Source organism: Vanessa tameamea, chromosome 21 (genome assembly GCF_037043105.1).
Source record: "Vanessa tameamea isolate UH-Manoa-2023 chromosome 21, ilVanTame1 primary haplotype, whole genome shotgun sequence".
In the NCBI taxonomy this organism is placed as follows: domain Eukaryota; kingdom Metazoa; phylum Arthropoda; class Insecta; order Lepidoptera; family Nymphalidae; genus Vanessa; species Vanessa tameamea.
In genome coordinates this window covers 6,730,114-6,754,554 of record NC_087329.1, presented here as the reverse complement: position 1 = coordinate 6,754,554, position 24,441 = coordinate 6,730,114, and the positions used below count along the sequence as shown (strand labels likewise).

The window sequence follows — 24,441 nt, the reverse complement described above, 5'->3', positions numbered from 1 at the left end:
TAAAAAAATTCAACAGGTCAAATTTGACGTTGAAATTTTGAGATCTCTTTAAGGAGGGCATGACGCCATGGACTGTGTTTCACATCGCCACGCCTTATGCCACCTTTAATTCTTAAGAACTTTCAAGAAAAATATTTCTTAAATATAGAGACGATATATTTTTTCTAAACAGTAATTCGAGGTGTCATTAATAAATATATTAAAACACGTTTGAAAATTCTCGTTAATCTGTTGAAGATATATATCCCACCGAAAATAGCTAGGTATAAAAATAAATACTATAAAAAATATAAATAATAAAAAATTGCGATTATCTTTTCTAACTTCGTAAAATGCCTAATGAATAATCGAACTTTGCAAATTAATATATTATATTTGTTAATGCACGAGGATAGTTTGACTTGGAGGTACGAGCCTAAGTAATTATCTTTGGTAACTGTAGTTCCGTTCCTCCGTTAAATACTTATCTGAAATTATAAGATGAGTATGAGTTCCAAAAATATTCTGTTTACTCTTATTTTATACTGACAATATTTTTATTATGTGGTTTATTATACCTGAAGGAAGAATTACGTATACTAAAGTCAATAAACTGAGTTTATCGTCCAGTTAGACGCCTGAGTTCTAACCAAGGCAAGCACCAATGAATTACTGTGCTTAATTTGTGTGACAGTGAAGTAGGACATCGCGAAACCTAAATGTTTTTAATTTCAATGAAATATACTGCTACATGTGTATCAACCCGTATTGGAGCAGCGTGGTAATTGAGTAAGCTCAATGGAGACTTTTGCTCAACAGTTTCCACTGCTGTTTTTATTAACGAGCTGTTTCTGTTAGGTTTTTCTGTGTAACAATTCACTTTTACAGGTCACTGATAGGAAATCACAGTTAAAAAAATATTGTTACACAATAAACCGTTAGTAATGCATTTGACCTGTATCCAACTGTGGAGATTAACGTCCCATCAGATTAGCAAGGTAGACTTTTTACCCGACTTCAAAAAATGTTTGTTACCTCAGAACTCAGTCATTTATAAAACGATTTGTAAAGTTGGGAGGCTATAAATTCCATTTAATCAGTTAGTAATTTATACTATTTTTTTTTAAAATTATTAATCTTTGAGATTGATAAAAGCCAAAACGAAAAACATTATTGCTATGATACTATGATTTCTTATATGAATCTTGAGCTGTGAATAAAATGCTACAAATAAATATGGATATAATAAAATACATTGGGCATGACAAAACAAATAACTTGTTTTTTTTTAAATTTTTTTTTAATAAATATTTAAAAAACTTAATTAAAACTATAATTCGGCGAAACTACATTTATACGGCAGAGTAATATCTGCGGGCAACGTTATCCCAGCCAGTTACTGTGATGTCCTGAAAAAAAAAATTAAATTAAATAGACTTATTTTACTAGATTACTATCAATATTACAGCGCGTTTAAAGATTAATTTAAAATAAACAAATAAGCGAACTTAATAAAAATATATCATGCTTCAATTTGTTTAATATATTGTTTAAAATTAAATAGTCTTCAGCAACAAAACTCGTTGCAAAAAAGTTCAATTGAGTGGCTGGCTTTAAAACCGGTTTCAAAAAGCGTAATATATATTTTTTCCAATTAACGTCCATATAAAATGTCATAGTTCATAAATAAATCAATAATTTATCTGAGAATTATATTATTATTATTGTATAATAAAAAGAGGGGTTATGGTTGGTGTGCTATAGGTTTTATAAATTTTGTACTAGTAGGTAAAGCCGCAGGTTTAGTTAGTTTATATATAAAAATATATTCGCATACTACGCACCACGACAAGCTGGTCGCCATTGTATTCTCTTTGAAGGGTGATACTGCGACCGTCTTGGAATTTCTGTACTTGGGTCACAACATTACCAGAAACTGTGAATGTTGTCTTTGCCTGAAATAAGTTTACTTACATGTTATGTGTTGGGAATTTATAAAATTAAATATAAATATTGTCTATGAATATTTGCCTCTAAATTATCTGTGAGTCAAATTGTACAGATAATTTATTGTTACATAGATTTGAATACGTACTACGATTTCAGGAGTGACATTTTCATCAAATTCAACTCCTTCCTTGAACTTAATTTCCTTGCTTGAAGCGTCAATGGTAGTCAAGGTGTAGTCGTCTCCATCTTTATCAAGTTTCTGTGATGGTTTGGACGTCAGCAAGAATTCCGCTTTGTCTGCTGGGACACCTGTAATACATAAGAACTATTGTTAGGTTTCATCTTACAATTCCAAAATAAGTTATATTTTAGACTTAACAGATACCAGAGATGGCTATCTCGGTTCTTAATGTCAATGTAAATAATGACCGATACTAATAGTAAAACATTATAAAAATGATACCTAATGATAAAATATCTTTAAAAATATTTTTTGTAGCACTAGAATTAAGGCAATATTAAACAATCTATACTTATAATAATTCTGTAGAGAGGTCAATTCTGTACATGAAATATATTTCCAAAATAACTATCAGGGGGTGATTAGGGATCGATACTGATGGATGATCTGTCTGTCTGTCTGTATAACCATTATAGAAACAAAAACTACTCGACGGATTTTAACGAAACTTAGTACAATTATTTTTCATACTCCAGAGCTGGTTATAGTATACTTTTCATCACGCTACAATCAATAGGAGCAGAGCAGTGAAGGAAAATGTTGGGAAAACGGGAGAAGTTACTCCATTTTTTAAGATTTCGTCGCGTGTACAACCTTAACGGTTAAACCTACACAGAAATCATCTATGACGGAAATGTTTTTCTTAAAATTATATAAAAAATATCCCACGACAGCATAAGTCTATCTTTTATGGTTGACTCACAATAACACGTGTAACTCCCGAAAGCTTAGCAGTTTGAAGCTTTCTGATTATATGTGTCTACTCCTACGTTTATAAAATTCTCAGTCATCCGTAATTAAAAAAGTTAAAGTTAGTATTAACTATGCCATAAAAAAGAATCATAGAAATCGGTATAGAAACACCAAAGTTATACATGATATACGCTAATAATAAGCCATCCCACGTGAATACTGAATCATGCTATAAGGATTATTTTTTGTATGAGGTCGCAAACGCACAGGCAGGCGGTTTACTTGGCGCTCAGAGGCTAGCGAGTCACCTAGCGAGTAGCTTCGTAAAACGAACATTCTCGAACGTTCGCGACCGGCCCAGCAGCTAGGCGCCAAGCGCGCAGTGCGACCGGTCGCGAACGTTCGAGAATCGGTTGCCGCCATCGAGCTTCGTACAATTTTTGCCTGTTGATCCTAATAGACGTTCAGAGTGTTCGACCTTATTGACAGCCAATACTTAATTGATATTAACAAACCGTGCTTATCAGCGCAACTTTTAGTCTTTGATAATTTATTTGTAGATTCCTTTTGTTGTTATTTTATAAAATAGGTATTAGTTATTTTGGTAGAGTTTAAATATTTGTTCCAATTACAAATGATTATTAACAGTTTATATTTTATTTATTTTTAGGTGAAGTAGAATAATGAAGTAGAATCGGTATCTTAAATAGACTTTAAGATACCGATAGGTGTTTTAGCTAATTTACGTTCACTTTTTTTATATTAGTTTATTTTCATTTACGTTTTAGCTTAATTTTCATTTGCCTGCATCAATGCCACCTAAAAAACGATTATCTTTATCTCGAAATTCGAGAGAAGCTAAGAGAACGAGAAATAGGCGTTTTCAAGAATCAGTAGAGGAAAGAGCACATCGGTTAAACTCTATGAGAGTTGGTGCCTCAACTTCTCGAGCCAATGAAAGCTCTCCTGAGCGAGAGATGCGATTAGCAGCTGACAGAGCGAGACGAACTATATCACGGGCGTCTCAAAGCTCTTCTCAACGAGAGCTAAGGCTTAACATTGACTGAGACCAACATGTGTTATCCCGAGAATCTGAAACTGCTTCAAAACGAGAATTGCAGCTCACAGCGGACCGCGAACGGCATGCATTATCTCGCGAGTCCGAAACCTTCACTGAGAGGGAATTACGTCTCACAGCTGATCGCGAATGGCATGTACTATCCCGTGAGTCCGAAACTTTCACTGAGAGGGAATTACGTCTCACAGCTGATCGCGAACGGCATATTTTATCTCGAGAATCTGAAACTTTTTCTCAATATGAAGACCGTTTGACAAATGATAGGGTGCACCATAATATTATTCGATCTCTTGAAGATGAACATGAGCATGAACAGCGACTAGAGTCGGGACACGAATATTACAATTCTTTGAGACAAGAACGGCTCTGTCAATATTGTTTGTCAACACCATCCTCAGTCGGAGACGTTACCAATAGGGAATATTCCGCAGAGATTGGTTACAACTCAATGGAACTGCTGGCAACATTAGAAAACGGTGTCCCAATGATGACTGCAGAACAACGTTCATTCTATGATCGCGTGTACGAGAGTATTCAGAATAATTTGGGAACAATATGGTTTTTAGATGCACCCGGAGGAACTGGGAAAACCTTTTTGACCAAATTAATATTAGCTTATGTTCGAAATCATCGTAAAATTGCTCTTGCCGTAGCTTCATCAGGTAAAACTGCTCACACTTTGTTTAAAATACCAATTGATTTAGATCGCACGGAAAGTCCAACCGTTAGTATTTCAAAAAATAGCGACAAAGCTAAGGTATTACGTGAGTGTAATTTAATCATATGGGATGAATGATGATGATGACGATGGCCCATCGAAAAGGATTAGAAGCGGTAGACAGAACTTTAAGAGATATAAGACAAAATGATCGACCAAGGGGCGGTATCACGGTTTTATTTTGTGGTGATTTCCGACAAACCTTACCGGTAATACCACGGGAAACTCGACCTGATGAGGTTAGGGCTTGCCTGAAAAGCTCTTATTTGTGGCGTGATATACAATCGGTGCATTTGACTATAAATATGCTATTCCCAGTATCGGTGTGTTATGCAATGACAATTAATAAGGCTCAAGGGCAGACTTTTCGTTTTGCTGGAGTAGATCTCGGTGTCAGTTGTTTCGCGCATGGTCAGTTGTACGTCGCTCTTTCCTGGGTTAGCAGTTCTAGAAATCTTTATGTTCACGGGCCGGACGGGTCAACCTTCAACATAGTTTACCCGGTAGCTTTGCGCTGAAGTATTTTCGTTCTATAGGTACTTAAGCCTCATGTGAACGTGATCTAATTAATATTACCAATACATTAGCTTAATAACACACAAGGAGTTACACGCTGACGGAGTCGCGGGCACAGCTAGTGTATAATAAATCTTATGAAACAAACTATATGTTGGTTGAACATTTGAAAATTAATAATTTCGAGATCGTTTAACTGATTATCATTAAAAGTTGGTTCATTTAGAAGATTTTTATGCTATCTACTTGGTTGTAACTCATCACCAGATGGCGATTAGAACATCTACTAAATGAATTTTGAAAATGTTTAACTATTTATTATCTTCATGATCCTTTAATTTAATTAACTGTGTGTCATACAACAGTATTTATTTTTTTATATTTAGACACGCAAAAGATTAGATAAAACATCCCTATTAATATTTACAAGTGGACTTGATTAATTCTTTTTTATTATCAATTTTTATCACAAAACATACAAAAAATATATATTGTTAAGTAAATACTTAGAATCAATTTTATTTTTTTAATCATAATGTAAAATTAAGTAAAGAAGTGACATATCACATCGACTTACAGTTGCTAAGCGTCAGCCTTAAGCAGCATTATTCAGCGGAGAAAAAATATTGTATGGTTCATTATATACATATATTTACTTTTAAGTTTTACGCCTTTGAAACTGACATAATATTCAAAAATGTAATATATACTTATATATATAATTAATCAAAAGCTATTTCATAAGCAAAGGAATAATTATTAAATATTTAAAAAAATAGCATAAAATATAAATTAAACCTCTACATAATAAAAAAATATAAAAGAAAGTTTACAAGAATTATTGGGCATCAATCACTAATTTTTACAAGTGACATTAAGCGTATTATTTTCCTCAAATGGAAAGAAACCTAAAATACAGATATAGAAAAAGTCCTGTCCATATTGTAAAATCTCAAATTGACTTACCGACATAAGACAGGAATTCACGGAAGTTCTCATCTTTTTGGAATTTGTAAGTTTTACCAACGTACGCCATTTTGATTTGTTGCAAGTAACGTTAAATGCCGATATGGAATTAATAAAAAATGCTTGAGCCGCTCTTTTTATTAGCAACTGGGGTGATTCAGAAAGATAAGTACAGTTTTTCTTATCTTCTTATTTCGTTGATAATATTTTTTAATATAATATTTCTTATAATTTTTCTGGTCATCAATTTAATTATATTTTAAGTGCTTGCGAAGAATTGTGACAGTTTCAAACCCAGTTAAATATTTTACTTATTTGTAAATTGCTTAATAAAGGTAAAGAAAGATTTAACAAAGGTATAAAGAATTATAGTTTCACAATTAAATGAAATTACGTAAATAAAAAAATGTTTTTTTTGTTACACATAAAATAAAAACATTTGAAGTGCATGTAATTTGAAATACTTTGTGAGGGTGTAATAAATATATAGTAATTCGTTTTATGAATATTAATGTCTAGATTTAGTTCATAAGTTCATAGAATATTTTGCTCTTGATGTCATTGTTAATACTGTGAATGAATAATGTATTCCTTAATCAATTAATAATTAAAAATGACTTAACGAATGTTTTGATGTTTAGTCGTAATATATTTTTCCTGGCAATCGATTTCTCGATTTAATATTAGCAACTTGCATTTTTGTCTTGTCAGTTTGTAACCATACTTCATACATAATTATAGTGTTATATTCAAAATTCAATATCCTTGCTTCCAAGGTCAGCGGTAGGTAATATTAAAATTAAGGAATCGTAATAAATATATATTTATTAAGCATTTACGATTCATTTAAGCCTCGTCATTGTGATATTTATCTTTTTATCAAAGTGCACACAGGACAATGTCATTACAAATTATACTTACTTATTATTATAGTAATAATACTTTTAATAAAGGTGACAGCCGATTAGTAGGTTTATATTTTATTCTTACTAATATGTTACACATTTAAGGTGTGTTTGTTGGTTCATCATACTGACCTGCAAAATGTGACCAATTTTTTTTTTTGTGTGTTATTGGTTTACCTCATGTGTACCATATGAAAAATAAGATAATAATATTCAAGAAATAATAACCATTTCTTACATAAAATTACCACCACCAACCTTGGGAGCTAAGATATTATGTCTCTTGTACCAGTAATTACGCTGGCTCACTCGCCCTTCAAACCGGAACACAACAATATTAAGTGATTGCTGTTTGGCGGTAGCATGTCTGATGAATGGGTGGTACCTACCCAGATGGGCTTGCACCCGGAAGTACCACCAATTTTACCAACGAAATTTCAATCGATTATGATTATCTTACCCACTCTTAAAAGGATAGGAGACCTTAGACCTTCCAATGGTAGAAAATCGATCGATCAAGTGTCTCAGTTTTGAATTTAAGTCAAATGGTTATCGATGTCGTTATTTCAGTAATCTACATACAGTATCTTCTGGACTATGTGACTAATGACTAATGACATTCATTAGTTAATTAATAAAAATCGTTATATTTTAAGAGCTTTTTAAAGAACTTACACCTTAGAAACATAAAATTATTGCTATAAGTACTTGAAACGGGATATTTACTATGTTATTTATTTTTATTTGGTGGAGCTCGATATTTCGACATTATCTACGAATGTCTCGTGAACAAGACCCGTTTCAAATACTTATAGAAATAAAAATAACTATGTTAATTTAAAATCTTATTTAAAATTATTGGTTTAATTTATTTTGCAATATTAGCTAACAAATATTAAAACGGAATTTGACCCCCGATTTCGATAAGATTAGATTGGTAACAACTCTGGTAAAGATAATTTTCTGCATTATGGCATTTATATAAACTTTTTATTACCGTAAATAAACAGACCCTAGAACTAGTGATCAGACACAAAAATTCTGGTCCATATTGAAAACAGTTTCAATGGTGGAAAAAAATCGCTTCTTTTATTTAAGCAAAAGCATACTGTAATGGAGCTGCACACTGCATGATAACCTAGCAATAGTAGTATAGTATATACCAGCATAGTATTGATACGAGTTTGCGTAAACGGGATTCCAGACTATTCTAAGATATCTCGCGATAGAATGGCCGAAGGTTCAAACATTTTTGGCGGGAATTTATCAATCAAGTTACATTGTTCGACTCTCATTGTAGGTACCTGTCATTGGTTCACTTCATAATAATACGGTATCATTATCAGTTACATTATTTAAAAAAATAATGATCACCAACTTTACAAACTTAATTGGTCCATTTTTATTTTATAGTAATGAAAATAATTGATTATTTATAAAAGTAAAACTGACTTAAATATCTGGTATTCGATCGGATACATGATACGGCCCGTGTACGATGATGGACATTCGCCCTACTGTTTATTAAAAAAAAAATATATTTTTTTCAATTAAATTGTTTTCTAAACGAACATTTCTTTGCTTTCTTTGGAGAACATTTTCTTATCAGTTAATTTCAATTGTAAAGAGTTTATGTGGATATTGGTGTTATAGCGATAAAGATTAGAACTACGTTGACCGATATTGTTTAAGGTGAAGGAGTGTCACACTCACCTAACCACTCCTTATTTTTCATAAGCAAGGAGTTTATCAAATGTCTTATAATTTGTTTAATCGAGTCTTGTGACCTATATTTAAAAATAAATTCAATGTTTATTGAAGCGATTGAATTGCAAATAAAAAATAAAATGAATTGTACTGAATATGTCTTTAAAATTTACAAACTCCTATTTAATTTAACAGTTTATTTTATGTAATAAAAAAGATTCTTGATAATTATAGCTGCGAAGTTTAAAATTGTGTGTATCCTGTTTCGCAGCGAACGATTTTTTTCATTGCACATCATTTGGAAATTATTTTTTGTAAAGTATTCATTCAAATGATATATTGTTGTTTGTAGAAGATAGACATGTGCCATTGCAGATTTTTATGTAGGCCTTTTTAACACCTACTACATTATTTTTATGTATCTCGTAAGGTATAGCCAGTTTTAGCCAAGTATGCGTACGAAAATATTTGACTTCCATCCTTTGACTTGAAGTTGATGGTTGACCATCAAATTTTATACAATTTATAAAAAAATATATAAACAAACCTTCCTCGATCTTTCAATTAGTTGAAAACCGTATCAAAATCTATTGAGTGATTTAGAAGGACTAAACATAATATCACTTAATTTATAAATGTTATATTTATAGATAAATTGACACCACCAATGACAACTACCCTTTACATCTTCAATTGTGCCGGTAACTGCGGGACAAAATGTCCCTTGCGCTTGTAGTTATGCCAGCTCTCTACTCACTATTCAAATCAGGGTGTCGTTTTCCAATTCTACCAACACAACAATCCAGTTGCGGTTCGGTCGTAGTTGGATCGAAATATAATCGGGATATCACAGTTAGCTGAGTTTAATTTTTGGACGAATACTAGAAGTTGGATCGGGATAGAACCGGGAACGTATCATAACCGTTAAATATTAGTAAAACTACCCCCTAGAACAGTGCTACATGAATAATATTATCAACATCTTCTTTATATATTAATAGCGTAAACCGATTTTTGGCCCAGTGATTATGGGACGATAGCTGCACATAAAAAATCGTAAATCTTTATAATATCTACGAACCTAATTTAATTGTCTTTGACAGATAGAGAGACAGACTTCCGCCAGATATAACCTCGAAGTTGCGTTAAAAGTGGATGATTAAAAGAAAACCAACTGATATGGGATCAAATAAATAAAAGCATAAAGTTTCATTAATAAAATAAATATAATTTTCTTTTTATTATTATATATGAAAATAAAGTCTTTATATTTTACGTGCTACACACACGAGTCAGTGCAGAGCTACGGCGGTAAGTTAATAAATAATCGTGCCGTTTGCCGTCACGACATACGAACCGCTCTTACTCAACATAAAAAAAAAACTCCAAAGGTGCACCAACGATGTTTCACACCGAAATAAACTTATTTGACTAATTCATATATTCGAATACACGTGCCGTTCCATCCTTCCGCTGTTGTTGTCTGTGAAATAATAATAAGTACGTTGATTATTTATTTGAATCATTATTCACTTGATATAATCTTATTTATTTTCTATATATTGCATAGTATGTTTTTTCATTAAAATTCAGTAAATAATTAAATTGACGTCATTACTAAGTTGCATTCAATGAATAATATGTGGGTAATCTTTAAAAATAATATTAAAAATGACAAAGAAGTTAACGAAACAGTACATAGAGTAAAGCCATCTTGGAAGTGGCATAAAACTGCATTACATTATAGTTTTTTTTTTAAATATAACATTTGAGCATTTTTTTGAAGAATGTAAGGTAATGTATGCTTTTGATTATTTTATATCTGTGATAATTTATTATATAGCTGTGCTACTTCAAATATTACACTATTTTTACCGTAATTACTTCTCGAGGTTTATCTAAATATATAAGTTGAAGCTTTTTCAGTAAATTTTATGTTAGAATGTGGATTATAATGAGTTAACTCAGTTATTTATTCATTCCACGTAACTTATCTGAGTGGTTTCCATGTGAGATGCGTGAAAATAAAATTATTCTTTAATAAAAATATTAACTTGAATAATGAATAATTTGATTTTCAGTAAGGTCATAAAAACGCTTATAAGTCTTTATGTTACAGTATTGAATTAAATATAAAGCTACCGTGAAATAGCTTCTACCTTACTTACTTCTAGTGAAGTAGATTTTACCAAGAAGAACCGGTAAAAATAATTACTACCGGTAGTTACTCATCACCACCATTTTAATTATAGGGTTATGTCAATAAAGTACAATAAAATTTATATTTTGATTTTAGGTGATGAATTATCAAAAAAGCTTTTATAGAATCCTTCTCACACAAATTTCTATACTTTTAACTTTCAAAAAAGACGAACTTCCATTACTTAGCTAGTTTGTTAGATGCTGCAGTTTCAAAATAAACATTAACATCTGTAACTTCTTTTCAAAAACCTAAATATAGATTTCCATATTTCTAACATCAGAAATAACGAATTTCCATACATGCTTTCATAATTAATGGGACCATTTGACCCACTTAAGAGCTCGATACTTTATTTGTTTGCTCACCTACATTCGTTAAGGAATATCTGTACAAATTTTAATTCCAAGAGAACCACCGATTAAGGCTGTACGATCTAATATATATTTATCTATTATATATATATATATATCTTACCACAGTGAGTTGGTTGTCAGTGAACTTTCTGATGTGTGTGGATTTTCTACCGTTTTGTTCTGTTTGTACTTGAACAAGACTGTCGCCTTCTACGTGCATCACCGACTTAACCTGTAAATTAGAAAAAAAACATATTTTTTTATTAGCAAACGTGTATTCAATTAGATATGTATGTGTGACTTCGAATGATTATTTAACAAGAATAAATTAAATTAATTCTACATTCTACGGAGAAGACATGGCACGAAATTCAGTAGTTACTCTATTATTTCATTTAATCTGTGTGAATGTTAAATCAAATTCAAAATAAATTTATTCAAGTCTGCTCTTAAACATATACAATTAATTTTAGACACAATATAAAATTAAATGTCAAGCTACCACAGATAAAATAAAATTGATATATCATACATGAAAATCAACTAATACTCGCTCCACGATTTATATAATTCACATCATCTTGTTTATTAAGTTTATTATTTGATGATTTATAATAATTAATTGCTAAATGTATCTAAGCGATTTTATCATTGAATAGGTATACCAGAAAAGACGCATGACATTGCATATTTGTATAATTTAAGTCTGATTGTATCTAATCTAGATTATTTTTGATATACATTATATATGATTGTAATTATTCTGTGACGGAACGAAAACTTACGATTCAAATGTTCTTGAAATACTAATGAATTTTTACATTACATTAACAGCCTGTAAATTTTCCACTGCTGGGCTAAGGCCTCCTCTCTCTTGAAGTAGAAGGTTTTGGAGCATATTCCACCACGCTGCTCCAATGCGGGTTGGTGGATATACGTGGCAGAATTTCGTTGAAATTAGACACATGCAGGTTACCTCATGATGTTTTTCTTGACCGCCGCACGAGGTGAATTATAAACACAAATTAAGCACATGAAAATTTAGTGGTGCTTGCCTGGGTTTGATACCGCAAGCATCGGTTAAGATGCACGCGTTCTAACCACTGGACCATCTCGGTTCAAGACTAATTGAATAATATATATATATTAATAATTTCGTGCAAGTCTACGGTAGGCCTGATCATATAAAATTCGTATAATTGAGATATTTCGACGTTAAATCCATGATATTCAATGACTTGTCAGTTCAACGGGCGGCAATGTTTGACGTGTAGAGAATGATTAGTGTTATTTTTCACCAACTAAATAGAAAATATAGATGTTTGATAATCACAACGATTATAAAAAAATATGAAAGTACATGTGTACACTGTATTTGTTTAGTTTTCATTTATTTAACCCGAGCGAAGCCACGTTTTCATCTAGTGTATTTATAATTTGCTTTATATGCACATAATATATTTACTGCACTTTAACCCGTAGAGGTATTCTGTAAGAATAAACTCGAAACTCACTACAGAACACGTGCATGAAATGTCAGAATGTGATATACGCCATCGACTATACACTAAGACTACACTCTAATAATTATAAAATTTATAGAAAACACATATCAAAATGACATATAACCGTAAGTCGGTTGTCAACATTTCACTGATGAAATACTAAGTCAATTCTTATTGAATCGAATTGCTGAAATAAATCACAGGTAATTGGTTCATTATTACATGATTAAACGAAAAACTAAGCTATTTCCTCAATTCCATCTGTTTAATTTCTTCAGTTATCTTTCAACTACTTGGTATGTTAAAACTATGGACTATGGTGTTGTGCATGAGGTACATAAACATGGACGTTATCTTTGAGAAATGCAAATAAATAGTATTTTTTTTTTTTTATTTTAACTTCAACCGTATAAATATATATCAGCCAGGGTAATCATTTTTGTACCATCTGTACAGACCAGTCTTAAAATAAACAAGCTTCCGGATGCAAGCCGAATTCTGTCTATCTCCCCTTACCCCGAAAATGATTAAAAAGAGGCCTTTTAGGGCTGCTCACCGATAGACTAAGACATTAGTATCATCGACGAGACGCTCACCAAGGTGCGGTACCCGGGTTTTTTCCATGACCCGTGGATTGATTCGAGCCTGCGCCTTATATAGCATATTTTTGATTATATATAAAAATATGCTAACTACAATATCCTCTTTAAATTATAACTCTATGTTTATAAAGTAAATAAATCATAGCCGTATTAATTACCCACTATTTATAATTTCATAAATTAATATATAATAAGGAAATATAATATTGGTTATTTTGACCCCACACATAAATCATTATGATACCTTATAATTAACGACTGACCCAAACTGGCATCGCACGAGCACGCAATTATTTAACAAAAAAAAAATAGTATGTATATTAATTTTATTACAGGTATTTATTCAACTGAACTGAACATTAAATGAAACTTGGTATGGAGATAGATTGAGTCACATATTATATCAATTCCTCGTGGGTATAAAATGTGGACTAAAGATTTGTGTGCTATAAAATTGTAAACATTTCGCGAAGGTAAATATGCGACTTCAGTTAGTACTTTTATATAATTAAGAAAATCTTCAAATAATCATGTTACAATTAAGCATATTTTTTGTTTACCTTAACACCATCAGGTCTATCTTCAATAAACTCTTCGCCAAGTTGAAACGTCGTAATTACTTTTCGTATAGCGGTAATCATAGTTAGGGAATAAGAGCCGTCTTCATTCTTCGTCAACACGCAGACAGGGTACAGAGAAGTCACAAGCTTACGAGATAACAAACCCACCTCTAGAAATAAAAACAAAAATTTCAATGATATTATTAACATTCAATAAATATAAACATGATCAACAACGGGTTGGAATTCTACCGAGAACCGACAAAAAACTGTACCGTGTTTCAAACATTAAAAAAAACACACTGTATATACTCGTACAATAAATCAACATCATCTGCTTGTATAACAAATATCTTTTAAAATAAAATACTGATACCATGTTGATTTTATTACCATGTCCAGTTAAGAGATCTTGTTTCACCCCCAACGGGTTGTAGCGTAATATTTAATAGACTATGTAATATATAACCTTCTTCAAGAAATTACCTATCAAATGCAATCATTTTTTTTTAATCTCTCCGCTAATAACACAGATAAGCAAATTTCAACAAATAATGTAGATTTTATTTTTAAACGTAATAATTTCATCTGCCTATACAAAAAATTCTGTCTACAATTTTCATATTTTATTATTTAAATCAAAGAAAACATTCAAAACGTATTCTTATGTTAGTAAACCATCGTAACAAAAAAAAAAAAAAACAACTCCATTCATTACACCTACACGCCATTATTCACGTGTAGATTTGCCAGTCTGGGCGCCAATTCTACTGACAAAATTGCCACTTTATCGCAATCGAATCGAAACGGTATCGTTGCCGTTCACCCGTTTTCCTATTCTACTAAAACTGTTATGTATTTTTGTCCTGTTGGGATTAGGTCGATGTTGGATCGGAATGTAGTCGGAATTGTGTCGTAGAAATGTTTCTCAGTCACGATTAAGCTTAGGTTTACTTTTGTGAGGAATAGTCGTAACGGTAACGTATCACAACCGGACTTAATTTTTAATCGGCTCCAAAAAAGGAGCAGCTACTCAATTCGATAGTGTTTTATGTTTGTTACCTTATAACATATACTCTATTCCAACCATAACAGGAAAAAATCCAAATAAACAATATTTGACAGAAAATTGACGCGATACCATTGGTTGAGAGCTTGATTCATCAGTGATATTCACTATGGATTTGCGAATAAATGGCGTTTTGTGGAAATAAGTAGTTAAGTATAATAGAGTCGTATTATAAATAATGTTAATTTATCATAATTTCTCAGTAGTGCACAATATAGCTGAGTTATTGGTAAATCGCATGAAATATATAAAACTAAGGTTTGTTTATCTTTTTTCTTACTTCCATTGGAAGAGGCTATAGACGTTCTGTATCACCTCGATAAAGCATTCGCCTTCCGCATTTTTAATTTGAAATACATGTAAATTAAACATTACGCCAATACTTATTTTAATGATCAATAGAGGACGGCGTTGTATTAAGTATTAAGTAAAAGACCAGATTAAAATATCAAATACCGGTCATTGACCTACAACCAAACTTGTAGAATTTAATAAGATTTGACGGTCAAAAAAGCATTAATGTATGAACGTAATAAATATATATGTATATATTCAATAAAACATACGTGCGCTTTCGTAATAATGTTAAATTATTGCCTGTTAATATACAAACTACTTAATAAAATTGTATAAGTTGGAGAAACTTTAAGGAGTTAGGGAAATTATAATAAGAATATGCGTTTCAAAAACAACATGCCACTCTTAAATTTTTTTACAACTTACAATTATTTGTTGAGCAACAAATCTTGATAACAGAAAATCAATATAATAAAATATCGGGAGGTACTTTTTATGACTAATTAACGAATGAAAATAAATGTTAATTCGCTCTAACCCTTAGAGATAATAGAATCTAACGATACTACGTAAATAGTCAGTTTGCCAAGTACATACTGCCATTACATGAAAGAGTTTATCAATTAATTATAAATTGATCGATAACAGATCCTAAAATAAAACAAATTTTAATCTTTACTCTTTTACGAATTATCGTTATCAGAATCTTCAACAGAACTCTTTGACAAGTCATATTTAAATAGTGTGGGCTCAGCATAAGCGTTCAACAGAATATATCGTTAAATATTGTCATGAGTGTACATTCCGTTATAATTATACAAAAATATACTACAGTGAATGTTTGTATATATATGTGAGTACCCCAACGCGGTTATTTTTCCTCATTCTTAAGTTTGCCTGAAGATCGCCTTCTCAATACGACCGCGTACATTTTTCTTGATGCTATTGATCTATAAGTTGCATTGATTTACATTAGAGGTCATTTGTTTTCTATTGGCGGGATTTAAGGGAATTCTTATATTCTGAAATCATTAGAAAACTGTAAACTGTAACTCAGGGGGCCCTTTAAACTAAGCTTTGAAAATAGTGGGTCAGTCACCTCGCCAGCTCCTGAAGCTAGAAAACCTCGTCCCTGCTCACAAGATTTTTTTTCCTATCTATAATTTTGAAGGGCAATATAAGTTAAAGAGGTGGTGGATAGAGGGGGTGAGGGCCCGATTCTTTTCCTATGCACCGGGGCCTTTACCCACCTAGCTACGCCACTGGCTACTTGATGGTCACCAACGCTCATAGAAATTAGCGCTGTATGAAATATTAACGATTCCTTACATCGCCAATGCACCAACGAATTTAGGAACCAAGATATCATATCCCTTATGCCAGTAGTTGCACTGGCACACTCACCCGTCAAACCAGAACACAACAATATTAAGTATTGCTGGTTGGGGGTAGATTATCTAATGACTGGGCGATACTACCCAGACGGGTGGACGGTGTTAAGAGGTTTAAAGAGGTCAAAGATTGAACCTGAATCTTGCTCATCAGAAGGTGGCATGTATTAATTAAGGTTTAAAATATATTCTATTATTTCACTCAATTATAAGCTATCATCATCTCTCCTAACCTCATAACATACTATTCTATTAATGCTAATGGCATAATAAATTCTCAGAATCACTTCAAGGCAGTCGATGCAAATGTCAATACTTTAGGAAGCTTGTTAGCCTCGAAAGCGATATAAATAAAACGAGTCACTAAAAAACAGGTTTTTTTTTGTAGAATTTTATAGAATATGTTTTAAATTGGTAGAGTAGCTCAAAAGGGCCAGGCTCGAACCGGATAATTACCACGCTCTCACAGAATACCGTCGTGAAACAGCAGCATATTAATGCTGCTGTGTTTCGTCAGGTGAGTGAGAGTTCCGAATGCCCATAAATGGGGATTGGTCTGGGTGGTTGTGCTATATTAGACAGCAGTTTGGGCTCGCAAGTTGTCGATGCATTGGGTCACTTGTCCTGGAGGTCAGCGGTATCCGAAGAATCGGTGCTCCGCTAGCCGCCCGTGGTTTATAGGGGGCCCAACTAGAGTGCTAGCCCCACGTGAAAGGCTGCCCCGCCGGCCACGCATAATCCCGGAGTTGCTCCATCGTGTCGGTTGGCGACCGGATGGAGAGGACCCGATGGCGACTCCCGGGGGGGTTCGGGCGTCCCCGCGCTCTCCAAACAAGTTCCCCATTGGTGTATTGTTCCTTGCGGGCTGCTTAGCTCCTGGTGTGGTACTTTTTGCCAACTTATTTCCCCTTCCCCTATTCACTCTAACTATGAAAAGAACCAAAATTAAAGTAAATTTACGCGATCACCTCTATAATCTGTAAGATTATGGAGCGTATTTTAAATAATCGTCTCCTGACATATCTTGAAGCAAACGAGCTCCTTAGTGATAACCAATATGGTTTTCGCAGGGGACGCTCGACTGGAGATATGCTAATATATGTCACCCACCTTTGGAGCGAGGCCTTGGAGGGTCACGGTGAAAGCCTTTGACCGGGTCTGGCACAAGGCACTACTTAGTAAGCTTCCAGCATACGGCATACCTACTCAGCTCTGCGACTGGATATATGACTTCCTGAGGGAACGGTCGATTCGAGTTGTCTTGGATGGCTGCTCTCCCGATCTAATGACAATCAATGCTGGGGTACCTCAGGGATCTGTTCTCTCTGCGACCTTGTTTCTGTTGCACATAAACGATCTTTTAAAACCCGGTATTATTAGCTACGCCGATGACAGCACCGTAATTGAGAGGTACGTGTCCAACTCGCGAACTAGTCCAGAGGAAATACGGTCCTTGAGAGAGTCCATGATTGCATTAACAGCCACTTTCGAAAGTGTATCCTTACCGATTACTAACCATTTAGGGCTTCTAGGTATTACCATCACCTCTAACCTCAACTTTGGTCAACAAATTGAGTTTATGGCACAAGCGGCGTCCAAGAAATTATCAATTCTTTCAAAGGTTCGTCGGTACTTCAGCTCTTAACAGCTGCTTAATCTTTACACTGCCCAAGTTCGATCCCGCATGGAGCACTGCAGTCATCTCTTGGACGGTGCAGCCAAATATCATCTGGAAGCTTTGGACTCAGTTGACCGAAGAGCCCGTAGGTTAATTAACAACGAAAAGTTCTCAAATAGCAGACTATACACCCTTGAGCATCGTTGTCGAGTTGCCAGCTTATCGGTTTTTTATAGGATACACTTCGGAGATTGCTCGAAGGCTCTTTTCGAACTGGTTGAGCCATCTCCATTCCATTATCGGACTTCTAGGCGCAGGCAAAAGTTTCATCCATACGTTGTTGTTGTACGACAACAGTCCGGAAACGCAAAACCTATGTTTTGAATATACATACATATGTATATTTATTATATTTTTTCACGGTTTTATTAAATATAGATATTCATATTCAACGGTATGTGGTAACTCATAAAAATATAAATACAAAATTAGTTTTTATTTCATTTTTCATAACCATTATTTCTAAAATCCTTTAATTCACATTTTTAAACAACTCCGAAACGTATTTAATAAAATTACGAATTCTAATAAAATAAAATTAATAAAATTAAGATATATCTTGTGACTGTAGTTACTGGCTCACTCAACAACACACAATAATACTATTGTGGTTTAGCGGTAGAATATCTTTTTACGTTAATAAGTAGAGCCTCGCATCGTGAATAAAAAAAAATATACAAACGAAATTGTATGGTTTTATTTATTTTACTTTATATTTTATTCTTTGAAACTGTCATTACTGATTTGATAAAAGGGCGTAAGGCTTAAAGTTACCTATAGCAGATTGCAGTTGCATGTCAACATGACAACAAGCGCTTCAAATCATCTTTAGCGCTTGTATTCTGGTGGGATAACTAATATTCACCCTGATTTATATGATGTTGAGTGTAATTTTAGGCAATGTATTACTTACCTTTCGTTACCACGTATATAAAGTCCTTGTGTGTAACGGTTTTATACATAGATATGTATACGGAAACATGTCTGTGCCTATGAAGAGATAGATAATACGAGAAGTAAGTATGTTGGTTTTACGTATAGCTTAAACTTATTTTACTTCAATAATTATTAAATCATATGTATATAATATATCACCGTCATAATTCATCGTATTTAAGACAGTTTTAGTAGCATTATTAGCATACCTGTGTTAATTTGTCAATTCAAAATGTCAATAAGATCAATTTACTGAGGTGACTATCTGTAAGGTCTTTGCGAGTTTGAGGACATTCCTCCGTTCGAAGGCGCCATATTGAAGACAAAAAAATATTATGCAAATAATGATGATATGTTATTTATAGTAATTAATAAAAAATATTTATAACAATCATTCACTAATCTCGAGTAACTTCGTTGTTTATCGAGGAATGAACTTACTTCCTGAATCATGAGGAACATTCTTAAATAAATACAAAAACGTAACTGAATCCAACCTAGTTAACAATAGACACAGCAGTTATTATCTAATGCAAAAACATGCACTCCTCCCACGTCAATAGTGTATATAAAGCTGGGGAAACTTCAAAACTCAGATATTTAATAATAAATATAAATATTTTACATGGATAAGACACTTTGAATATTATGCATTGATAAATTTTATAATAATTATAATAATTTTATAATATAATAATTTTAGAGCCGAGATGGCCCAGTGGTTAGAACGCGTGCATCTTAACCGATGATTTCGGGTTCAAACCCAGGCAGGCACCACTGAATTTTCATGTGCTTAATTTGTTTATAATTCATCTCGTGAAGGAAAACATCGTGAGGAAACCTGCATGTGTCTAATTTCAACGAAATTCTGCCACATGTGTATTCCACCAACCCGCATTGGAGCAGCGTGGTGGAATATGCTCCATACCTTCACCTCAACGGGAGAGGAGGCCTTAGCCCAGCAGTGGGAAATTTACAGGCTGATTCTGTTTTTATTTATGTAAATTTTAAATAAAATAAATAATGTATTTATTTTTATTTTTGACAAAGACCCAAAATAAAAAGCATTGCAATTTCATATTAACAGATAAACAAAAATATTTTATTCAAATATTGTACGTGGTATAATAATAGTATAAGCTAAAACCTCTGAACGCGCGTCATCTTTTTTTTATAAGTTTTATTAATATTGGTTAATAGTTTTTTTCGTTTAGTTTAGTAGCAGGAAAACCTCATTTATTGGTCCCAACTAGATTCAAACGAAAATCAATTAGACTTAAATAAATACCTACTTAAATTACACACGAACAAGATGATATCCAGTAAAGTAATTCTGTGAGAAGAATCTCGAAACTCATCGCAGGACACGAGCGTGAAATGACATAATGTGATATACGACATTGAATATAATCATTATAAAATTTATAGGAAATACGTTTATCAAAATGGCGTATCACCGTAAGTCGAATGTCAACATTTCACAAGTGATATACAAAGTGAATTCTTACAGAATCGCACTGCTGTTTTACTTGACACTCCTGACTAGTACACTTGCGCAATTGCGCATGTAAGTCAATTAAATATACCGTTGCGTGTTGGATTCCACTAGCGTTCAACGCTAATGACTTTTTTCTGACGGCAATAAACATCGCCTTGTAATTATTTATTATGTCTACAAATTCGTTTCGTATAAACTCAGTTTCCATGTTTATTGCGACCTTTATGACCTTACTTTGTACAAAGCATTAAATACGATAATTTATTTACATAATACATACAAAATGAACTTCATATATAGTAGATAAATTGATTTTATTATTTCAATATTTATTTTAAATAATGACAGTGGAATTACTCGTACTTATTTGTCCGTGTAGACTTCGTACCGATAAGAGAAGAATCAAATTCTTTTAGCAATAAAATACTGGAACCCAATTGCAGCGTACACATAAAACTACATCAAATCAGTTTAGGAGAAATTTCTCCTAAAAGAGTGCAATACACGCGTACGGACAAAATATTATATACGTTATTATCTTACTTAATCTCCAGTTTCGTACATCTTTATGCGTTATTATTATTATTTTTTAATATTTGGTATATTTTTTTTTGTAAGGAAAAACAAACATTAAACAATAAATTAAAACGTATAATATTTTTCTCATAACCATTTGAAACATGACTTTAAAAAGAAACTGTTTTAAGAATATCATATAATGTTAGGAAAAGGTAAGTATCTAATATTATTATTTTATAATCAGCCTGGTGTGCCACAGGATTTGGCAAAATACTCTCTTTCCGAAAGTTCAATTTTTTTGCGATACAACACAAACACTTCTAGAAGGATTACATTTATCAAATTATGTATTTATACGGTATGTTGGTAATAAATAATTAAAATATAAAAGTAAGTAATATTCATGGAGATGTATTTAGCCCTGATGCGTACATTTGTTTAATTAACATAATTAAATGAATAAAAAAAAACACGTAATATAGTAATTACTTGATGGTAATTAGAACCTTTAATATCAAATACAAAATAGAGAAACAAATTATATTTATAACACATGACTTACAAATAATAAATTAAATGTATAATAATAACATTGATTAAATATATTAAAAAAGAAAATGTTATTGCGTTAAAAATTAAATTTAAAAAAAAAATACTCACCAATAAATTTAAGATATTCCTCGAAATTATCCGAACTCTTTAATTTGTATTTTATACCAATATATTTATCCATTTTATTCACAATATATAAACGTCAGAAGATCAGAGTAATCGCGGTCAATAACCGTACAAAACTTAAAATACGTCTTTATTTTGTTGAGTTTATTATAAAAGTGAGAATATTTGTAACGCGAAATAGACACTAGCCGTTAGAAAAACACGTGTTTCTCTGACAGCGATATGTTTTTATTAAATTCTTTCTTCATTATTGCGTTAAAAATTAAATAAAAAAAAAAAATACTCACCAATAAATTTAAGATATTCCTCGAAATTATCCGAACTCTTTAATTTGTATTTTATACCAATATATTTATCCATTTTATTCACAATATATATACGTCAGAAGATCAGAGTAATCGCGGTCAATAATCGTACAAAACTTAAATTACGTCTTTATTTTGTTGATTTTATTATAAAAGTGAGAATATTTGTAACGCGAAATAGACACGAGCCGTTAGAAAAACACGTGTTTCTCTGACAGCGATATGTTTTTATTAAATTCTTTGTATTGAATATGGATTGCTAATTGAAATATAATCAAGTTTAAAGTATCGTTTACATGGATGTAATGTATATTATTAGGTACGGGCTATAATGTTCTTTTATATATTCAATTTATTGTAAATATATAGAATGTACATACTTACTTGAAAATAAAGCGATTGTTTTGTTATAAAATAAAAGACGGGGATATCGTTATAAAATAATTATAAAATTTATTATAAAAGAGCGCAACACACGTACGGCCAAAAAATATTGTATACATTATTATCTTACATAATCTCTAGTTTCGTACATCTTTATGCGTTATTATTATTATTATTTTAATATTTTATATAATTACTACTTTTTTTTTGTTTATTAATTTTTAAAAAGATTTAACTTTTAATTTTTGTCTTATTATATAGGTATATTATACCATAATATTTTTTAGCTTGTCATTTTAATGTTTAATAAAAGTTTAATGTCGGTTTTAGTAAGCAGCGTTCCAATATTCAGATTGATACATAGTTATAACATAAAGATCAATTTAAATATAATTTAATTTAATTTCGGCCGTATATCAAAAGTTAGCGCATAAAACGGACTGTATGCTTAGAAAGGTTATTTTTGTAAGGTCAGAATCTAAAATTAAAACGAATTAACGTACTAAATGATGATTTATTTCAACCACCACGTCCATTCTCAAGGTAGACCAGCTATCTGGGCAGGAAGATTATATTCGCTCACTCTCGTAGTCCAATAAGATGTCCAATCCAACTTGGTCGGAAAGGGTTCAAGGTTTTATATGACATGAGAATCAAATTAAATCAAATCTATTGTATTCCAGTAAATTTTTCAATTAATCATTTTTGAATCGTCAATTTTTAAACTGTACCATCATTTCGGAAAGCAGCCTCTAGCGAGAAGAAGCAACAGAAACTAGCATAGTTGCTCTTTTCAAATAAATAGATTCAGAAAAAGATTTAGACATAGCCAATTTTATTACTTTTTTCCAATTGTTGTAGTCCTAAAAGTGCACTCCGAATCTGAGGAATATAAACACTGCCAACTCTAGACTCCGAGATACTGCTACGAATTTCTCGTACGGAATGAATTCAATGTTTTATGGTAATCCAAAAATAACATCGAAATATTAATAATTAAAAAGTTAAACTATATATATATATATATATAATTGAATAAACGGACTGATGGTAAGTGGGTGACCACTCGGGGATATAGTATAGTATGGTGCTGTATGAAATATTAAACATTCCTTATATCGCCAATGTGCCAACAACCTTGAAAACTGGCTCACTCACCCTTCAAACCGGAACACAACAATACTGGGTACTGCTGTTTGGCCGTAGAATATCTAATAGTGTACATACCACCAAGTAAATTAAAAAATATATAAAAAAACGTAGATATTTAAAAGTAGATTAAATGTTTTTCATTGTATTTAATATCAATAGTATGCAGCAAATTAACATTTAGTAACAGTGACTGGCTTAAAATATTTATACGTTTCATCCCGGTTCTAGCGTTCGAACACGTCAAAATTGTGCATGTAATTTCCGCTTACATTAACACTATTTAAATTTAACAATTGTTAAGTTAAATAGCTTCTAATTTACATGTTCTTTGTCCAAAATATAAGGTTTAATTATACTATTTATTTTATTTCATAACGTAATTTAGTCATAATGATATAATAATTAACGTTATTTAATTAAACAAAATTAAGAATATGATAACGTGGGTTTTACGTAATCATAGCATAGTTAAGTTTAGTTTTTTTGCGTTTTTATGTAGGAGCCGACTCTATCAAGAAAATTGATTGCCTCGTTTTTCTAGTGGCTACATATGAGGCC

General features: G+C 32.0%; 2 protein-coding genes across 3 annotated transcripts; both read right to left on the bottom strand.

Annotated features, from left to right (window-relative positions):
* Positions 1–1,134: 1,134 nt before the first annotated feature.
* On the bottom strand, positions 1,135–6,270 carry LOC113395670 (fatty acid-binding protein 2-like). Its single transcript, XM_026633327.2, has 4 exons — positions 6,142–6,270; positions 2,075–2,238; positions 1,824–1,934; positions 1,135–1,388 (listed from the first exon to the last, which is right to left on the bottom strand). Exons 1-4 carry the CDS (start codon positions 6,209–6,211, stop codon positions 1,332–1,334), a joined length of 402 nt encoding a protein of 133 aa, XP_026489112.1. The 5' UTR covers positions 6,212–6,270; the 3' UTR covers positions 1,135–1,331.
* Positions 6,271–9,960: 3,690 nt separating this feature from the next.
* On the bottom strand, positions 9,961–22,571 carry LOC113395668 (fatty acid-binding protein, muscle-like). Of its 2 annotated transcripts, none has more exons than XM_026633326.2 (4): positions 22,330–22,571; positions 13,977–14,146; positions 11,431–11,541; positions 9,961–10,236 (listed from the first exon to the last, which is right to left on the bottom strand). In XM_026633326.2, the coding sequence occupies exons 1-4, from the start codon at positions 22,400–22,402 to the stop codon at positions 10,177–10,179; spliced, it is 414 nt and encodes a 137-aa protein (XP_026489111.2). In that variant the 5' UTR covers positions 22,403–22,571; the 3' UTR covers positions 9,961–10,176. The 2 variants fall into 2 exon arrangements, with proteins under 2 accessions (XP_026489111.2, XP_026489110.2); XM_026633325.2 differs by lacking the exon at positions 22,330–22,571 and adding an exon at positions 22,025–22,278.
* Positions 22,572–24,441: the final 1,870 nt, after the last annotated feature.